The 20,000-nt window shown below is 42.2% G+C and overlaps 1 protein-coding gene across 1 annotated transcript in view; it reads left to right on the top strand.

Moving 5' to 3' along the window:
* Positions 1-20,000, top strand: part of mctp1a (multiple C2 domains, transmembrane 1a) — a 216,046-nt gene that overhangs the window by 113,918 nt on the left and 82,128 nt on the right. The window contains exons 10-13 of the mRNA XM_080764938.1: positions 6,933-7,035; positions 8,080-8,182; positions 9,538-9,639; positions 10,277-10,351. Coding sequence (XP_080621064.1) covers positions 6,933-7,035; positions 8,080-8,182; positions 9,538-9,639; positions 10,277-10,351 — 383 coding nt within the window. The remainder of the gene's footprint in view (positions 1-6,932; positions 7,036-8,079; positions 8,183-9,537; positions 9,640-10,276; positions 10,352-20,000) is intronic.

The raw sequence follows: 20,000 nt of genomic DNA, 5'->3' as shown, positions 1-20,000 counted from the left end.
CCCCTTTGTCAGGCAGGCCCTGAGTGGATGCCATACTCTTAGACCATTCAGCAGGTGCACGCACACACACCAGGTCCACACACACACACAGACACACGCAGACGCACACGCAGATGCACGCACGCACACATACACAGTTTTAGCTCAGTCTCACTATGATTACGTCTCTGTCGGGTGGAACACCCCATATGTCCAAAGCTGTTACTTTTCAGGATTCAAATTGCGACGTCATGGTTTTGAGCTTGTAGATTGTAGATGTTTTTTGTTACTAGAGAGAATATGGACATATGAGGTTTCTGCTCGACATTGACCATGAGTTACAGGCATTTCTCTCCATCCACACCTGACCAGTCCTTTGTAAATTAGTTTGTACCTACAGTAGTAGCCAACAGCAGTGTTGATTTTGTCGACTAATACTATGACAAAAAATGTCCGTCCACTACCTTTTTTCACTGACAAAACTAAATGGAAACTAAATGAAAACCAAGCTATGATGACTAAACTAACAAAATCAACACTGGCCATCAGGCTCCACAACCAACGCTGACCCCATCATCATGTCTGCACTGTCTATGTGTACAGACTCCTCCATGGCACTCTGCCAGACGTGTTGCTTCCTCATACAGTCTGGAGCAACGGAAGCTCAGGAAATGATCCCAGGATAAAACAGATGTGACGCCGCCTCCCTATACCTGCTTCTGCATGCTTCACGCAAATTTGTCCTAATATAAATAAAAAATCACACCCGTGTGAAGGACTCTCATCATCGCACATCATCGTTGCGTAAAATAGTCACTATGGGCTCCATTTTCGTCACCGCTAAACCCCTTATCCCTAAACTTCTTTGCCTTTTTTTTTATTACTATTTTGCAAAACATTTTTGAATAGTTAAAATGGCCAGACTACAAGCTCACAACGTGTCAATGTAGATTCAAAATAGTAAAAAAAAAGGCAAAGAAGTTTAGGGATGAGAGGTTTAGTGGTGACGAAAATGCAGCCCTATGTCTATTTGCTCAGACACTATGATGTAAAATTCTCCATTCATTGTCAATGGGAATTTAATGTTTTGTGTAGGACAAAGTTTGTGAACTTACATTAAAAGCTGGATATAGGAGGGGCTAGTGCCCCTCAAAAATAATCAAAGAATATGCTTTGCTGCTTATCAGAGTTTTTTTTTCAAAGTCAAATGTATGAGATATTTTTCTAAATATATATAAGGACGAAGACATGATGGCAGCTTCTGTTCCGTTTGGGAGGTGTAGTTCCAAACACTATGGACGTGTCCAAAATGCATCTCACTTCGGGGATCGTTCATCGCTGACATGAAACGGTGTGAGAGCCACTGATCTTGCAACATTGGTTTTCTAGAAAACAGTTTTAGAAGACATTTTGTAGAATCGGGCCTCAGCTCTTAATGGGTTAATGTAGACAGAGATGGAACTGTGCGTGATTTAGTACACGTGTGTGTGTGTGTGTGTGTGTGTGTGTGTGTGGGGGGGTATTACCTGCACGATTGTGGGCGAGTGAGCGGCACTCAAACCCGGAGCGTCTAATTGGCCGAGACAGCCGCCACTGGTGACAGCGGCCAATGAGGTGAAAGTTCATCACTGCTGACAACTGGCTCTCCGCGGTGACATGCGGGGCCTGCTGTTTTATTGAGGGACAAAAAAAACCCCCAAAAAGATATTTTTTGGGTTGTGTGTGTGTGTGTGTGTGTGTGTGTGTGTGTGTGTGTGTGTGTGTGTGTGTGTGTGTGTGTGTGTGTGTGTGTGTGTGTGTGTGTGTGTGTGTGTGTGTGTGTGTGTGTGTGTGTGTGTGTAATGACTGACGCCTTTATAAAATACTGAACTAAGTTTTCTGAAAGTTTTCAGATATTAACAAAATTACAAACATATTATCCTGCTAATATACTGTACATAGCAACAAGAAGCCCAAAAGGGGTTCCCGTCCTGAATGGGAAAACTGCAATATTGCAATATTAAAAAATTGAGCTAGACTCTATATACACAGTGTACTGTGTGTACTGTATACATAAAGTGTACTGTATGCATGTACTGGCACTTTAACTTAACTTTGACTCAAAGTTTATTGCTTTTTTCCAAATTAAGCACATGTGTTTTTGTAAATTAACGCCCTATACTTGATCGCGCTACAGCGTCTCACACAAGAGCATCAGAAGTATAGCAGATCTATAAGCTCAAAAAGCGAAGCGACGCGATTTGCGACTTTTGCTCTTTTTCAATGCGAATCCTGGAAAGTAACAGTAATAGAAAGTATGAATTCAATTAATATATATTATAATGCACTTTAAATTATGAATAAATAAATGCAAATCATATTAAACAATCATAATTATTTGATAACCCAAATATTTACAGGTTTTTGTGTGTGTGTGTGTGTGTGTGTGTGTGTGTGTGTGTGTGTGTGTGCGTGCACGTGAGTACGTGCGCGTGTGCATGTGCGCGCGCGTGTGCATGTGCGCATGCATGTGTGTGTGTGTGTGTGCTTGTTCAGTGTATCATTCCGTGTATGAAGACATTGTAGTGTGTGGAGTGTGTCAGAGCTGCCAATACCCTCGTCAAACGGCGTGCACTTCAATGGGGCAGTACAACAGCACACACAGATATGAAAGGCAGGCGCGCGGCTATAGCTCCACCATTGATCACCGTGACATTTACTTAGCTCGTGTACCACATGTCCTGCCCTTGTCCCAACATTTGAAGAAAATCACACCGATCAATGGCACACACACACACACACACACACACACACACATATGCAGACATTCATCACAAGTGCGTGTGTCACACGCACACACACATGCACGTGTACACGGCACGCACACGGCCACACACACACACACACACACACACACACACACACAGGGACAAATATATTCGTCACTGGGGGAAAGGAGTTGGAACAAAATGACAGTTGGTGCTGTTTCACCAGAACTTTTTTAGTTTCCATAGATTGTGGTATTTTCGTGAACATTAGTGAGGAACAGATAGGTTGAAAATTGGCGAAGTGGTCCTTTAACAAGAGCTTGTGATGTAATAATAACTATACATTGCAGGAACCACAAGTTCTTTTTTTTTTCTCTCCATTTCCTGAAAAGTAACCATTTTGGACATAGCGGTTTAGTTCATGTGGACTGGAGGTTATGGTGGAGGGATGGTTGGGGTGGTCCCAGTCGCTTCAGTCAGTGTACTGAACTGTGATGATTTGTACTGTATGTGAACTGTTCGTGTGGAAACAGATAATATTTTCCACCCGAAACTGTTACTCTTCAGGATCCAAGTTTAAAAAAATAGCCAAAATAGCAGATCGACAAGCTCAAAGGGCGTCGCTACGCGCCCCGTTTCGAGCTTGTAGATCTGCAATTTTGGATATATTTTGTGACGGTTTAGTAGTATTATAAATGAAGGGCATTCATTTACAAAAAATAATGTTCCACTTTAACACAAAAAGTTAAAGGGACATTTCACCGCTGGAAGAAACTGTCCCTCAATGTTTTAATCGTATTTGTAGTAGATAACTGTAGCACAATTTGAAATTTGCAGCCTATGTGGCCAGGAAGTCTGTGTTTGACTAGGGTTTGACTGGATTGCTGAATTCCTACGATGCCCATAATGCTTTAGTGCACTTCCCCTCCTTGTGGACTGCATGGAGGTGTGACTTTGTAGTCCAGGAAGGAAGTGAGACCACATTTTCATGACAGGTCTTTGGTCATGATCATGGCATCACAACTAAAATATATAAAAAAACATATTACACACATAGAGGACAACGCTCTTAGATTCGGAGTTATGGAGGTTTGAAAATCCTGCTTTGAACCCAAGATAAATGGAGAGGAGCTGTAGCGTCCCATAGCTGGTGGTGACGGGAGGCGTTGCATAGCAACCGGATCAATGTTAAAAGCTGCTCTGGGGCTCAACCATTATATACACGGAGTATACGAGGGGGTACGTAGATATACGTACCTAGCAAATAACGTCCCATAGCTGGGGGGGTACGAATATCCTGCTAGAATTTTTAAATAGGGAGATAAGAGGTTTCAGCCTGACCGCAATGATATGCAGTACATGCTACATATAGGCCATCGCTGGTTTGGATTATTACGGTCTCGGGAGATACGACTCCTGTGGTTACGTCGCCATCTCTTTTACCCAGTTACATAATCAGTCTTAACTTCCGAATCAAAAGTTTTGTTGGAATCAATTAGCATTAATGAGTTTGTGATTCACATAATGAGCCATATTCCTTATGTATGGTCTGTAGTAAAATCCTCTTGACACACCAGATTCATCTCGTTGGCACGGTGTGGGCTCTATACACCAATTAAAAAGCCTCCACACTGGGTTCTCTGCCTCGTCTCGCCGTTTATTCTGCATAATACCGCCTCGGTCGGGTGGAAACCTCACATTATTAATTAATTTGAATTAAAAGAATCATCGTACATCATCATGACGTAAAATAAACACCATGCCTATTTGCACAGACACTATGACATAAAATTCTCCATTCATTGTCGATAGGAATTTAATGTTTTGTGTAAGACAAAAATAGACACAGTAAAGCCGATTTGCTCCGATACTATGACGTACAGTTCTCCATTCATTGTCAATGGGAGTGTAATGTATATGTGTAAGACAACACGTTGCTCCGCACCACGTTTCCAGCTTGCAGATCTGCTACTTTTGATGCTTTTGTGTGACGCTGTAGTATAACCCATTCTGACCTGAGATCAGATTCATACGAGGTTTCCACTGGACACACACTGGTCTGATGAACCCATTCTGACCTGAGATCAGATTAAAAAAATGTCAGTCGTTCTTCGAATTTTTCAAAAATAGCAGACCTACAAGCTCGTATCGCGCCACTCGGTGGCGCGATATGAGCTTGTAGATCTGCTATTTTTCAATAGGTAAAGCATAACATGATGCTAACACCAAAATGGGTGCCCGGTCAGAATGGGATAATCAAGTAGGGAAAATATGTGGAAAAAAGGGAAAGATATGGAGATAAGAGGTTTCTGCCCTACAGCGACGATATGAAGCGGAAGTACGTTGCGTCATGTGTGTCCACCCCCCCCACCCCCACCCCCACCCATATCCTCACAATTAAAAATGCAAATGTGTTTCAGCTTTCAGCTTGGCCGCAGGTGGTCCGAGCTACCGATGATAGCCACAGATGGCTATCATGTTTCTGCTCTACAAAAAAAACAACAGGAATACAACAACGTTAAGAGATAATGTTTCACACATAGATATTATCACTTTAATTCTTACCGGTATGCTCCATCATCTTAACCATATATTGTTTGTTTTTTTTACATAACAGAAAAGGAAATATAAAAAAGAGGATTATTTCTGACATCAGATCAACCCCTTAAAACCAATTTAATGACTCGAAGACGTCCTGGTATAAAACCAGCGAGTTTTCTCGTCTCTGTTTCTCCGTTCCAGTCTTGCCGTCTGCGTGCTTCAAATAGCCAAACAATAGCCGCGATTCTAACATCCCCCCCCCCCCACACATTTCAATGCTCTTTTATCTTCTATACGCTGAACTTCTGTGGCCTTCTGTTCCACACAACCCGCCGTCTTCTCGGCTCTGTCCTTCCCCAAAGTCCTCATTTTTCCTTCCCCCTCCCCATCCCTCTGCATCTCTCTCCTTCCCCCATTCTGCCCCTCTGGGGGGGGGGGGTTAGACTAGACTAGAGTTGTCCTGCAGCTTATCTCGTAGTTGTCCGAGTCACGTTTTCCCAGGGTGGCGTTCGTTGATGGAAATGGCTAGCAGGTGTAGCGCTGATATAGTGTCGTGTGATATATGGCGGGCCAGCGAGGCTAAAATGAATGTATCACACCGGTCGCAGTAGCTGATAAGTACTGCTTATTGGAGCTGTCATGTGTGCTATAAGGGAAGGATGCTGTATATATATACGCTATCTCTCTGCCTCCGTGCGAGGGATTGGAACGTAGCCGGGAGGCTACCGGGTTACAATCGTCCAGGGATGGGTGGTTGTGCCTGCCTGAGCTCTCCTATCCTGGACCTCCTCACAAACCACGTGAACATGGAACTGTGGTGTGTTGGCGTGTGTTTGAATTTCACTGTATATTATGGATATTCGCTTTTCGAAGACCTGAGGCCGATTCTACAAATGCCTTCTATATCAGTGGTTCTCACTATTTTGTGTATGGTCAAATGGTTCCATTTGTACACTCTCAGAGTTAAATTAACAGTGGATTTACAATATAAATTGGGGTACCAGAGATAGAAATGTCCATAGCATAATGCCTGTGAAACTGGGGGTCCATGAATTTAATAATGTAGGCTTCGGAATCACTGATAGAGCCATAAAAATCCTCCCTTATCGGGTTCACTGGCATATGTTTTCAAATGGGGGGTCCGTGGCCTATAATAAATGTTGATTTGGGGGTCCTTGACACGAAAAAGTTTGGGAACCACTGTACTAGGGTACTAGTTATTGTACAAGAAAATATATATGGAATCCTTTTGATCCATTAAAACCAGAACACATCTGAAAGCACATTGGTTGGCTATTCAAACATAGCAGATAAACAGGCTCATAGCACGTCACTTTGTGCTGAGCTATGACCTTGCAATTATGTTTTTAAAATTGTGAAAAAAGATAAATGTTTTTACTCAAATCTTTGCTTCCTGGGTGTCCCTGGAGGGTCCGCGGCCAAATACATATGAATTTGGGGGTCCGCCTTCGCCTTGACATGAAAACGTTTGATAACCACTGATGTAGCTCAGAAAAAGGTTAGGATTTAGAAGACTTATTTTGAATTGGCCTCAGGTCTTAATAATGGGTTGAAGGAAGAGGTCATAAAATAGCAAACATTAAAAGTTCAATAAGAACAAAAAGGTGTTAACATTTCCGTGTGATTTGTGCTCGTTTCTGTCAGGTAAGAGTGACCCGTTCTGTGTGGTGCAGCTGAGCAACGACCGGCTGCAGACACACACCGTCTACAAGAACCTCAACCCTGACTGGAACAAGGTGTTCGTCTTGTGAGTGGCTTAATAATATACACACACACACACACACACACACACATCCGCACGCACGCACGCAATACACATTCCGCAACTTTGCTGGCAAACATTTACTTACTATTGCACACAAAAATAACAATTGATTTAACTAATTTGACTTATTTTGAAATAATGACATAATTTACTTGTCGATTTTGAGTGAAATAGATCTATACTAAGAGCTACATTATTTTATTGATTCCTTTTATTAAATTATATATATATATATATATATATATATATATATATATATATATATATATATATATATATATATATATTATGTGTGTGTGTGTGTGTGTGTGTGTGTGTGTGTGTGTGTGTGTGTTTGTTTGTTTAATCAACAATGTGTACTGTATAATAATATACAGTATCAGAATCAGAATTACATAATACAAAAGTGACCAGTTTAAGAAATGACTTTATCAACTCACTAGTTATTATTGGTTGCAAATGCATAATTGCTTCCCCATTAATAAATACATAATTCTTTACACTCTCAGAGTTAAATGACTAGTGTGGTTAGACAGGGGTGTGGTTTCTAATCACCCCTTTCAAAACATCATATCAGCCTGTCTCCAACAGACAGCCTACTTACTGCAATGTCCTAATGTCTCTCTCATATGACATTGTAACCATGTTGTTGCTCGAGGTATCATTAATGGCCCAATGAGACCTGAGGCCGATTCTACAGATGCCTTCTAAATCAGTAGTTCTCACACAAGTATCTGCATATATCTAAAAAAGATTACACGATGCCTTCCCGGGTTTTAAGAGCTATTGCACCGTATATTGAGATTGATTTTTAAACATTTGTTTTGCATTTTTACGTTTTTTTTATATAACGCAGATTGTTTTGTGCGGACCCCATAGGAAGAGTAGCGGCTGCTATTGTAGCAAATGAGGATCCAAATATACAATAAAATCAGTTTCAGTGATAGATAGATAGATAGATAGATAGATAGATAGATATAATGTACTTATAGTTACAGGTTGTGTTTTGTGCCATTGTCATTGCAGCAACGTGAAGGACATCCATTCTGTCCTGGAGGTGACCGTTTACGATGAGGACAGAGACAGGAGTGCAGATTTCCTGGGGAAAGTAGCCATACCTTTACTTAACGTGAGTCAAGTGATACATGACCGTGTTATTTTTAAACCTACGGCATTTTTACTGTACCCTCTCTTGAGAGACCGAGTACAGAGGAACGGGGAAAGAAGAAGGGGGGAAAAAGGTGGTATAGGATTTAAAAAAGAACATGTTATTTATTTTATTTCTTTCCCACCGCAGCTTGCATCAGTACGATGAGACTGTTGTTTATTATTTCCACCAAAAGAAAAAAAGAAAGAAAGAAAGAGATGACGCTGGTAAATAATAAGAGAAAAACAGTGGCGGAAGAAAAAAAAAAAACAGGAACAGCTGAAGAGAGGTAGCGAAGAGAAACAATAGAGAAGAGATCGATGGGAGGCGTTGAGAGAGAATACAAGAGGGCTGGATGAGAGATGATATGAAATGATGCACACGAAAAGAAAAGATGCAACCAAATAACAAAGAGTTTCTGTTGCTGATATTAGCCTACTTCTGTATCCATACTGTAAATAGACATACAGTGTGAAAGTAGCAGATCTACAAGCTGGAAATCAAGCTTGCAGATCTGCTACTTGTGATGCTTTTGAGTGACGCTGTAGTGCGATTTGGTGTTAATTTGCGAGGGAAAAATAACACAAAAAGTTAAAATATCCACAAAAAAATCTTCAGGAAATGTAAAATGTAAAACTTCCAGTAAATTAAGAAAACATTATATTTTACATATACTGTACACGTTTACATATACACACGTTGATACTGCCTCGTCAAAGTTGGCGTTGTGAATTTATTATATTGTCAATTTCTTGCATGGGGGGGTAGCTGCTTTAGCAGACAGTTTGATGCTCCAATGGAGTTAAGATGGGTTTTTTTCCAAAGCGCGCTTTACTACTTTTCATTGGTTCAATTTTTTGTAACCAACACACAGACATAAAGGTGTTCAATAGCAGTGATTTAAGGAAAAAATTATCAAAAACCAAAAAAATGGAGTTAGGTGGTTTCCCTCCGACATCAACGATATATATATATATATATATATATATATATATATATATATATATATATATATATATATATATATATATATAGAGCACAGAGAGAACAGTGTTCATACAGTACGTCTCGGCACTGTGCTGTGCTGTGCGCCGCCTGTGATTCCCCATGATGGTTAATTTCTTCCTGACAGGGCCGGTGCTACAGCACAGCCTGGGTAATGAACAGGTACTTGTCACAGTTGCCACAGTTGTTTTGGGCTCCCTGTCAGCGCCAAGCAGCCTGGGGTTCAAAGGTGACCCGGGGAGAGCTCCGTTCTGCCGGGTATTGCCGCCAGACAGACGCCTGTCATGTCTCTCTCTCTCTCTCTCTCACTCTCTCTCTCTCTCTCCCCACAGATCCAAAATGGAGAACGCAAAATGTACGCCTTGAAAAGCAAGGAGCTGACAGGGCCAACAAAAGGGGTCATCGTTCTCGAAATAGACGTGATTTTTAATGCTGTAAGTCTTTCTTTCTTTTTTTTTGTCTCCACCCCCAGTTTTCTTATTTTTATGCCCCCCCCACACCTCAACTCCCACCCCCCCATCCTCCCAACCTTCCCTCTCTCTGCAGTCTTCTCCCTCCCTAGTGCTGTTGTCTTTATTCTGTCCCCCCCCTCGCCTCCATCTCGTCCCTTGCCCCCTCCCATCCTCGCTTTGCCTTTAATTATCGAAGACTCCCTCTCAGCATCCTTTGTTCGCCTATTCGCTGTCATTGTTTGCATCCTATTGCGGCCATTTTCTCTCTCTCTTTCTCTCTCTCTATCTCTTTCTGTCTCTGTCTCTCTCTCTGTCTCTCTCTCTCTCTCTCTCTCTCCCTCTGACCTGGGTGCATGCGCTGCCATTTCACTTTCATATCTCGGCATATGTAATGTCTGTGTACTGTACTGTAGTGTACTGTACTGTACGCATTAATATAGGCAAAAAGCAAACAGTCATGCATTTGTCAAACTAATCCCTACTAATACATGTTGTTGTCACAGGCTTATGTCTTTAATTATGCCACGTTCCGTTTCAACCTTCGTTAATTAGTAATAATGATGATAATAATTAATACCGTTAGCAATTTGCTTGTTGAAACTTGTTGTGTTTTCCGCAGGTGAAGGCCGGGCTGAGAACGTTAAATCCCCTGGAGCAGAAATACATCGAGGATGAACCCAGGGTGTCTAAACAGGTATATATATTACTATATTTGCACTGTTCATCTAATATGTATTTAGTTTAGTAGTTTAGTCGACGGGTGATTTCCGCATGTCGGAACTTTGGTGTGTGGTATCTGCGCATGCACCCCGCGTGCACCCCGCTTCAAGTGAGGAGCAACGCTTAGTTGTAAATTGTGTGTTTTGGCTGTCATGTTGGTTACAGCATAAAATCCAAGCAGCGCAGCCAGATGCTCTGAGTCTTTGATTAGACAGCAGTCTGTTATAGAGTGTCATTATCCAGAAATAACACACAGCTGAATTCAGCGATTCACCAATCGGAATCAAGCATTCAACCTATCCGTTAAATAACATTAATATATAAAAACAAAATGACATGGCATGTTTTTTTTCTTCAAAACATCGAGCAATGTGTTTTCATTGTGATACAGATAATCAGTGGACAGGTGTGCATGCACGTGACCCACCCATTATCTGACCAACACGTTGTTTTAAGTCGTCAGACTCAGATGGGTGGACTGTGGACATTTTACAGATTTTCCCTGATCTAACTAATCTAACGTGATCCGGTTCATGATCCGGTTCTGTGTCGGGCCGAAAAAGAAAAGAAAAAGAAAAACGGTCAGAACGTATACAATTATTAAATAATGAGGATAATTTCAAATTCAAGTTTATGTTGTCATCTGCCCTGTGCATTTCTTCATTACGAACTTATTATGAATTACGTTAAGTTATTTGCGTGACAATTCATTGTCAACTTAAATGTTGTAATTGTGACAGCCCTACCACCACCGCGCTCTCTCTCTCTCTCTCTCTCTCTCTCTCTCTCTCTCTCTCTCTCTCTCTCTCTCTCTCTCTCTCTCTCTCTCTCCCTCTCTCCCTCTCTCCCTCCCTCCCCTCTCTCTCTCTCTCTCTGCCCTCTTAGCAGTGAATAGAAATGTCAAGTTGTCAGTTGTGGGGTGCATAAGTAGATTGGCCGTCCTTATAGTGGGCCCTCTGCGTCGCTGTTGCACTTCATTGTCAGGCCTCTCAGTGTGGCCGGCCCGGGCCCCACAAAGACACGGATGAATGGAGGGATGGATGAGAGACTGTGGCCTGGATCTCACATGTCATGTGAACAGTGGTGGGGGAAGAAAAGTACTCACAAGTATGTTGCCGTATATGTTAATACTGCAAATATGGAAATATTTTACACGTAATAATATACAAGTAATAAGTCCGATAATCAAAATGTTTACTTGAGCTCAAAGTATAGGCCTACTTAAAGTACAAAAAGTTAAAGTACTCATTGTGCTCCCCGATGCTGTCCGTGGGTTCGACTCCCGATCCCGACACCCTTTGCCGCGTGTCTTCCGACCCCCCCCCCCCCCCCCCATCTCTCTCCCCATGTCCTATCAGTCTACTTTCAAGCTATCTATAAAGGCAGGCAAAAAATATCTTAAGAAAAGAAAGTTACTTTTTCAAGGTATCATTATGCATAAAATGAATACAAATCTTTTGAAAATAGCAGATCTATACAATCTTGTGAGCTTGTAGATCTGCTATTTTCAAAGCGCCAAAGCTTAAATAGGGCTAGTCGGGGTCGATTTAATCATGCCTCCCGTTGTTGTCGATCGGCTCTAGAGTGTTTTGGCTACATTTAGCTGCTCCAGCTAAATCAATGGTCGATTGGTCCAGGGACCACCAGTGGTCCTTGAGGGGTTTTCCAGGTGGTCCCCAGCTAAATGATGAAGAGTTGGTAACCAAACTCTTGAGAGCGTCTAACAATGAAACTAAATGGACCCGCGAGGGTACATTTGGTCACATTTTACGCTCTCAAGAGTTACATTACCCTGAGTGCACAGGACGGAGTTCTGCGCCCTATCAATTAGTAACGCCGAGCGCTCAAGACGGAGATTGTCAAAAGGACGGAGATTGTTGATATCAAAACCGATCGCATTGCTCCACAGGCTCTTTGATCTTGATCTAAATCATTCCGTCCAATTCAAAGAAAAGATTATGTGTTAGACGGCCCACCGCGGTCCCGTCGCTAGTCGCGTTAGAATTAATCATACCTCCCATTGTTGCCGATCCCATCGAGAGTGTTGGCTACATCAAGCTACTTCAGCCACATCCGGGATAACAACCATTTCCAACACATTTCGGTGTGCGAATGTGTCGACGAGTCGACGTAGCGCACATTGTAAAGCACTATAGGAGTGGTTCCCAAAGTGGGTATCATTTAACCCCCCAGGTAAATGATAGTTTGGAACCAAATGGACCCTTATGGGTCTGTAACTTTGAGAGTTAAAATAACTAATTGATTTTGCGATATAAATTGGGGTCTCAGAGATAGAAATGCCAATAAATGGGGGGTCCGTAGCCTAATGCATGTCAAACTGGGGGTCCTTGAAATTAAACGGGTTGAGAATCACTGATAGAGCCGTAAAAATCTGCTCTAATGGGGGACCCTGGAATATGTTGTCAAATGGGGGTCCGCGGGCTACTTAGTGTCAATTTGGGGGTCCTTGACATGAAAAAGTTTGGGAACCAATAATCTATGGAACATTTATGACTTTACGGAGACGGATGGACAGAACAAACATAGCACAGCATAGAAGAGAAGAACATAGCACAGAACAGCATGTCAGAGAACAGAATGCAGTAGCACAAACCCAGGGGTCATCAACAAAATGTGTCCTTGGTCTCGTGCGTGCGTGCGTGCGTGCGTGAGTGCGTGTGCTTGGCAATGAGTGACAGCAGGGGAGCTCCTCCCACACAATAGAGCCCTCACAGGGAAATCCCCCCCAAAGAATCCAAGTGACATCATCATTGCGAGACACTGACATGGGTCATCTTTTGAGTCAGAGGTGAAATGGAAGGCTGGATGGGGGGGAAGAGAGAGAGAGATCAAAAGACAGTGAAATGAAGGGAGGAGAATAAGTAAAAAGAGACAGAGAGAGACATGGAAGAATGCACTCACTCGTGCACGCCACACAAAAGCCACTCATGCCCGTTATTCTAATTACGACAGTAAAGTTTCAGTGTCTTGTCGGGGTGTTTTTAGGAGTCACTCTGAGAGGTCCTCTGTGCATCATTCCCCGAACATGAAACATTAATATCACAGCGGTAATGATAATAATAACAATAAGTCACAGCAACGAGAAGGAACGGAGTGTGCTTGTCAACTTGTGAGCCTGCCAGGGTGCACACACACAGCCCAGTGTGTCCTCACAGCCAACAACGTGCATTTAGCCCCTTTAAACCGAGAAAGCATCCGTGTCATTTTAGATTTAAGATTATGTACAGCAACATATGTTTTTCCTATATATATATATATATATATACAGTATATAGGATTTAGAACAGGGGTTCTCAGAAATATTAGTTATACAAGCTCACAGCGCATCACTGCATGGTACGCTGTGAGCTTGTACATCTGCTATATTTGAATAATTATTCCAGAAATCTTGAAAATTGTTTGAAACATTTAGATCTTTTCTCTCCCTGGCACGCGGAGACCTGGTTACCACACTGCTCCGGGCAGCGCAGTTCTGCTGCCCCTTTTTCCATACGGTTGTCACGTTTTCCTTATACTGTACTTTCTACCTGATGTAAACAATTAAGTCTTAGTGCTTTTTCTGGTTTTATCCTCGTAGCAGTTTTTGTATTGACCTATTTACAAATGTCAATCAATTTCAGCCAAATAAACATGTATAAATAATAGATAATTGAAGGATAATGACAATATCATTTGAAAATGTATAGATCTCTAGTCTCTTCAACAAATGGGAGCGGCAGGCTCGAAAAGGTTTGAGAACTGCTGATTTCGAAGGCATTTGGAGAATGGTTAGGGACACAGGAAATGGGTAACTCACACACAGTCCTCAGGGGGATGTTTGTCCCCACCAGGACACCGTACGGTCATTATTCAGTTCAGTGCTAAGGCTGCAGCTTAATTATGCATGAAGGCAGAAGGAATATAATTTCTCCACATCTCGTGTAAAAACTTTGTGTGACCCTTTGAGTGACCCTCCCCTAAACACTCAAACTCCCAAACGCGTGCACATGAGAATACACGCTACTACACACAGGCATGACACACACGCAGGCAATGACACGCATGACACGCCTGCACACACACACACACACACACACGCACGCACGCACGCACGCACGCACGCACGCACGCACACACACACACACACACACACACACACACACACACACACACACACACACACACACACACACACACACACACACACACACACACACACACACACACACACACACACACACACACACACACACACACACACACACACACACAATATAAACATTTTAGGGCAGCAATTTTATGAATGGCATATTGTAGATCTGCTATTTTCAAATGGCCGAATTATATACAGCTGAAGTGGTTAGTGTGTTTTGTTATAATCAAAATCCACAAAGGAACTCAAGTTTTCATATACAGTAATTGTAGTGGAGTAAAAGTACAATACTTTCCTCTGAGATGTACAGTAGATGTAAAAGTATTGAAATTTGTAAATACTGAAGAAAGTAAAACAAAAAACACTGACCGCACATACGAGCACACGCACATCACACGCATGTTAATCGTGCACCTCGTCCCCTACACCACATGGTTCCAAAACTTTATTATGTCAAGGACCCCCAAATTGACACTCATTAGGCTGTGGACCCCCATTTGAAAATATATGCGAGGGACCTCCCCATAATAAGAGAAGAATCTTTAGGGCTCTGGCAGTGATTAATTTCAAGGACGCCCCAGTTTGGCACGCATTAGTCTACGGACCCCCATTTAATGGCATTTCTATCTCTGGGACCCACCATTTTAAATTGTATGATCAATGTTAATTTACGGGTCAATTTGGTTTCATTTGTACACTCTCAGAGTTAAAGACCCATAAGGGTCCATTTGGTTCCAAACCATTTAGCTGGGGACCCCCTGGATCTCCCTCAAGGACCCCTGGGGGTTCCCAGACCCCACTTTGGGAACCACTGCCCTACACACAGAAACGCAACACAGGACTGTCCCAGAATTCTTCTTCTTCTTCTTCTCGAGAGAGGAGTGATGTGGAGACACCGTCCGCTGGGACGCTCTTCCTCCTCTCCTCGCTGTGACCTGGTTGGATGTTTGGTGTTCGTTTGCTCGCTCGCATCGTTTCACGCGCCGCTGCTGTACGAATCCCCATGTCTGCTTGACAAACCCGGGCAGCAGACAGCGGTTCTAGCCAAATCTGTCTCATCCCTGCATGGCCAAATGCCTGGAGCCTTCAGGGGAGAGGGGGAAACATCAGGGACGGCGTCGGGGAGACTCTTATGATTGTACTTAACTTTATCACGCTGAGAGAGAGAGAGAGAGCGTTGTAGAGCCTTGAACCAAGTTGAGAACCTTGAACCTTGAACCTTGATGCTTTATACCTATAGTGACAAGTCCAAAATATATGGCCTCCGGGTTGAAAGTGCTTAAATTTCACCAATATTTCACGGCAAGAAGTTAGTCCAATGAGAGAACGTGTAACTAGAAGTTAGTCCAATGAGAGAACGCAAAACTAGAAGTTAGTCCAACGAGAGAACGTGAAACTAGAAGTTAGTCCAATGAGAGAACGCAAAACTAGAAGTTAGTCCAACGAGAGAACGTGAAACTAGAAGTTAGTCCAACGAGAGAACGTGAAACTAGAAGTTAGTCCAACGAGAGAACGTGAAACTAGAAGTTAGTCCAACGAGAGAACGTGAAACTAGAAGTTAGTCCAACGAGAGAACGTGAAACTAGAAGTTAGTCCAATGAGAGAACGTGAAACTAGAAGTTAGTCCAATGAGAGAACGTGTAACGATTCAGATCATAGGTTTCACCGTGTCCACCTGCAGCACAGACGGTTGTAGAAATAGTGTACTAAATATCTTCTTCTTTTTATGGGGTCGACACGTGCTGACACTTTGCACCAGAATCCATAAAACTTTATTTTCTCTCCTCGCACCTTAAATAACGTCCATAGAATATCATGTACAGTATACTGTACTGTAGGTACTACGGTGCGGTGCTACAGTATGTGTAAATATGTAGATACTTTGTTTGCTTTTATTGATCTCTCTCTTGTCACTTCTCCTTGTCCTCTTCTTCGATGGAGCTTGCACGAAAACTATCATTTCAGCCACTGTTTTACTCCTGTAAACCTGCGATGCAGTGTTGTTTTCGTCGACTAAAACTAAGACGAAAAATGTTCGTCGACTACCATTTTTCACTGACAAAAAACGAATGGAAACCAAATGAAAACTAAGCTACGATGACTAAAACTAGGACTAAATATACTACAATTTCGTCGACAAATAAAAACTAGATTAAAATGTTAGGAAGGGACTAGTGGACAAGAGATCCAGTATAAGTCATTTTACACTTGGTTGCAAATGCAAAGTGTAAAAACACTCATTACGACGGCATCAAGGCCCGCCAAAATACATTTTAGTCGACTAAATAAACTGTAGATTTAGTCGACTATAATCTTATGACATTTAGTCGACTAAAACTAGAATAACACTAAGACATTCCACCTGACTAAAATGTGACTAAAACTAAATGAAGTTTCAGTCCAAAGACTATGACTAAACTAAAATAGTAATTTGCTGCCAAAAACAACTCAGATGATGTGACAATATAGTTGTTCAGATTCTGACCGTCCGGTACGCTGTGTCTGTCCCAGTGTTGTTTTTGGCAGCAAATTTGAAAAAAAGGTAATCGACGAACATTTTTCGTCTTAGTTTTAGTCGACAAAAACAACACTGGCTCTGTCTCTGTCCCCATCCTTCCCTCCCTCCCTCCCTCCCTCCCTCCCAGCTGCTTCAGCAGAACTTCAACCGCGTGCGGAGGTGCGTCATGTTCCTGATCAACGCCGGATGCTACATCAACAGCTGCTTCGAGTGGGAATCCACGCAGAGGAGTGTCTGCGCCTTCGTGGTACGTCCGTTCAGATATCACATCAGTACTGCACTTAATACACATTTTGCAGGTATTTGTCCTTCACTTGAGTGTTTCCAATTTCCAATACTATTACTTCTGCGCCACTACAAGTGAGGGGCACTCTTATCATCATACATCATCTCATTCCGGCCAATCACAATTTCCGTCCTCACTTACAGTATGTCTTCAATGTTTGTGTTTAGACAAACACTCAAAGCTGGGAGGGGCTAGCCGCCGCTAGTGCCCATCAAAAATCTGAGAAAGTCCATTAATATATATATATATTTTAAAACACTACAAGGCTTGTCAGCTTGTAAATCGGCTATTTTAACTAGTTTGGGCCTTTGGGAGACATCAACGATCTCTTTTGGGTCATCCTTCTATCATTCCATTCTCACAAAGACAGAAATAGAAGAACACACACACACACACACACACACACACACGCGCACACACACACTCATGCCTGAATACAATTTCTAGCTCTTTATTATAGCCGGTGTCTACATGCATCATGTGTGAATCATAGTGGCAGCTCTTCATGTTGGCCGTGTACCCGAGTATTCAGAAGATGCTAAACGACATATCTAGGCCAAGGTTATTGTACTTTAGAGTTTATATATGGAGTCCAGCTGAAATGTGGGTTTCAATGTTCTCTCTCTCTCTCTCTCTCTCTCTCTCTCTCTCTCTCTCTCTCTCTCTCCCCTTCGGTAGTCTGTCAGGCGAATGGAGTTATAACAAAAACCCTAGCCATGTGGGTCGCCCCCAGTGTAGGTACCTGATTACAGGTATACAGGTATCTCCGCCTTACTTGACTTGAATTAATTGATTCATCTCTCTCTCTCTCTCTCTCTCTCTCTCTCTCTCTCTCTCTCTCTCTCTCTCTCTCTCTCTCTCACACACACTCTCACACACTCTCTCACACACACACACACACACACACACACACACACACACACACACACACACACACACACACACACACACACACACACACACACACACACGCGCGCACACACACGCACACACTCTTAATCACTTCACTCATCTCTTTAAGTAGGTTTTTACGGGGGGCCATCTGGCCAAGGTGCCACAGTGCTCATGTGTACGGTAGAAACCTCTTATCTCCAAGGTGTGTTTTCATTTCCTCTGTAAATTAGCGCGCCCTACTCGACTATACTACAGCGTCATACAGTAGCACATCCACAAGCTCTGTTTCGACAACTGTTTTTGGATTTGACTCGTGAAAAGCAACAGTTTCTGACTATGAGGAGGTTTCAGACGATACAGTGTCCGTGCCATAGTTGAAATGGTGAAAATAGCCGATCTACAAGCACACCGCACGTTGGTGTGAGCTATTTGTACATCTATTTTCACTATTGCTGATATTTAATGAATGATAGAAGGTCCAAAAATGACCATATACGGCAATGCATTGAGAATAATGAAAATATGCTTTGTGGTTTGTACTTTTGAATAATGAAATATGTTTAAAAGCATGTCCTTTTGAATATAGTATACAGATTTGAATGTGTCAATGCAGAAATCTGTAGTAGATGCTCGGATACACAATGAGACAAAACAAGAATTTAAAGTATAACAGATTTTACCCGAGGGAAGGAGACCAGGGGTAGTGTGTGTGTGTGGGTGTGTGGAGGGGGGGGCAGAATGTCCCACTTCACAAGTTGAAAATGTGTACAAAATCTATTGAAAATAGCAGATCTACAAGCCCACAATGCGTCACAACGCATTGTATTTTTAAATGGCCGAAATGTATAGGGTTGAAGTGGTTACTGTATGTTTTCTAATCAAAATTAAAATCTCTAAGTAACTAGTAACTAAAGTTCTCAAATAATTGTAGAGGAGTAAAAGTAAAAAAATTGGCTCTGATATGTAGTGGAGTACTGGAAATTGGAAATACTCAAGTACAAATACCTCAAAATTGTACTTAAGTACAGTACTTAAGTAAAAGTACTTAGTTACTTTACACCACTGCCTGTTTCTAAATAGGCTACACGTCTGCATGCTATAATAGTGTGTCTGTGCATGTTGCGCACGGCCGCCCCCCTTCTAAAAGCAGCACTACAAACTCTCGCAAAATTCCAAAACTATCTTAAAGATGGAGTGGCGTGATGTTTTTCCCACCCTAAAAACATGATCATCAGGTATTATTATTATATAAAAAAGTTTACAGTATTTGTTAAGTAATTTTTATTGGACATTCCCACCAGTTCATTAAGTATGCCTGGTTTGCCTGGTGGGTGGTGATGGGTGGTGATCCACCTGAGCTGAAGCCTCACCCACAGCTGTTGTATGATAAAGGGGGAGGGGTTAGGGGATGGGATGATATTGTGATGTCATTATATCACAGTTTTTTCATTGGCATGTTTGACTGTGAAGGTTTCAGCCTCCAGGAAGAAACCCTAAAAGGGAAGACATTGCACCTAAAAACCACATCAAGGGGTCTAATGAAGTATACTGTCACCTCATAAACACAACACAAGCTGGGGAAAAAAATACAAAAATCACTAAATGTTCTCTTCAATGAATAGCTCTTTAATGAATAACATGGCATATTTAAAAATTCCTCGACTTTCACTTGTACATTCATCTATCCTCAAACGCTTCTCCGTAGTCGGGTCGCAGGGGCAACAGTTCTAGAATCTGAATCAACTTTTTGTTTCGTGCATAGTTCCCATGCA

The sequence above is a fragment of the Protomyctophum bolini genome (assembly GCF_963924005.1).
Source record: "Protomyctophum bolini genome assembly, chromosome: 6".
Lineage (NCBI taxonomy): Eukaryota > Metazoa > Chordata > Actinopteri > Myctophiformes > Myctophidae > Protomyctophum > Protomyctophum bolini.
The sequence above is the reverse complement of the archived record's forward strand: the minus strand, read 5'-3'. Positions and strand labels throughout refer to the sequence as shown.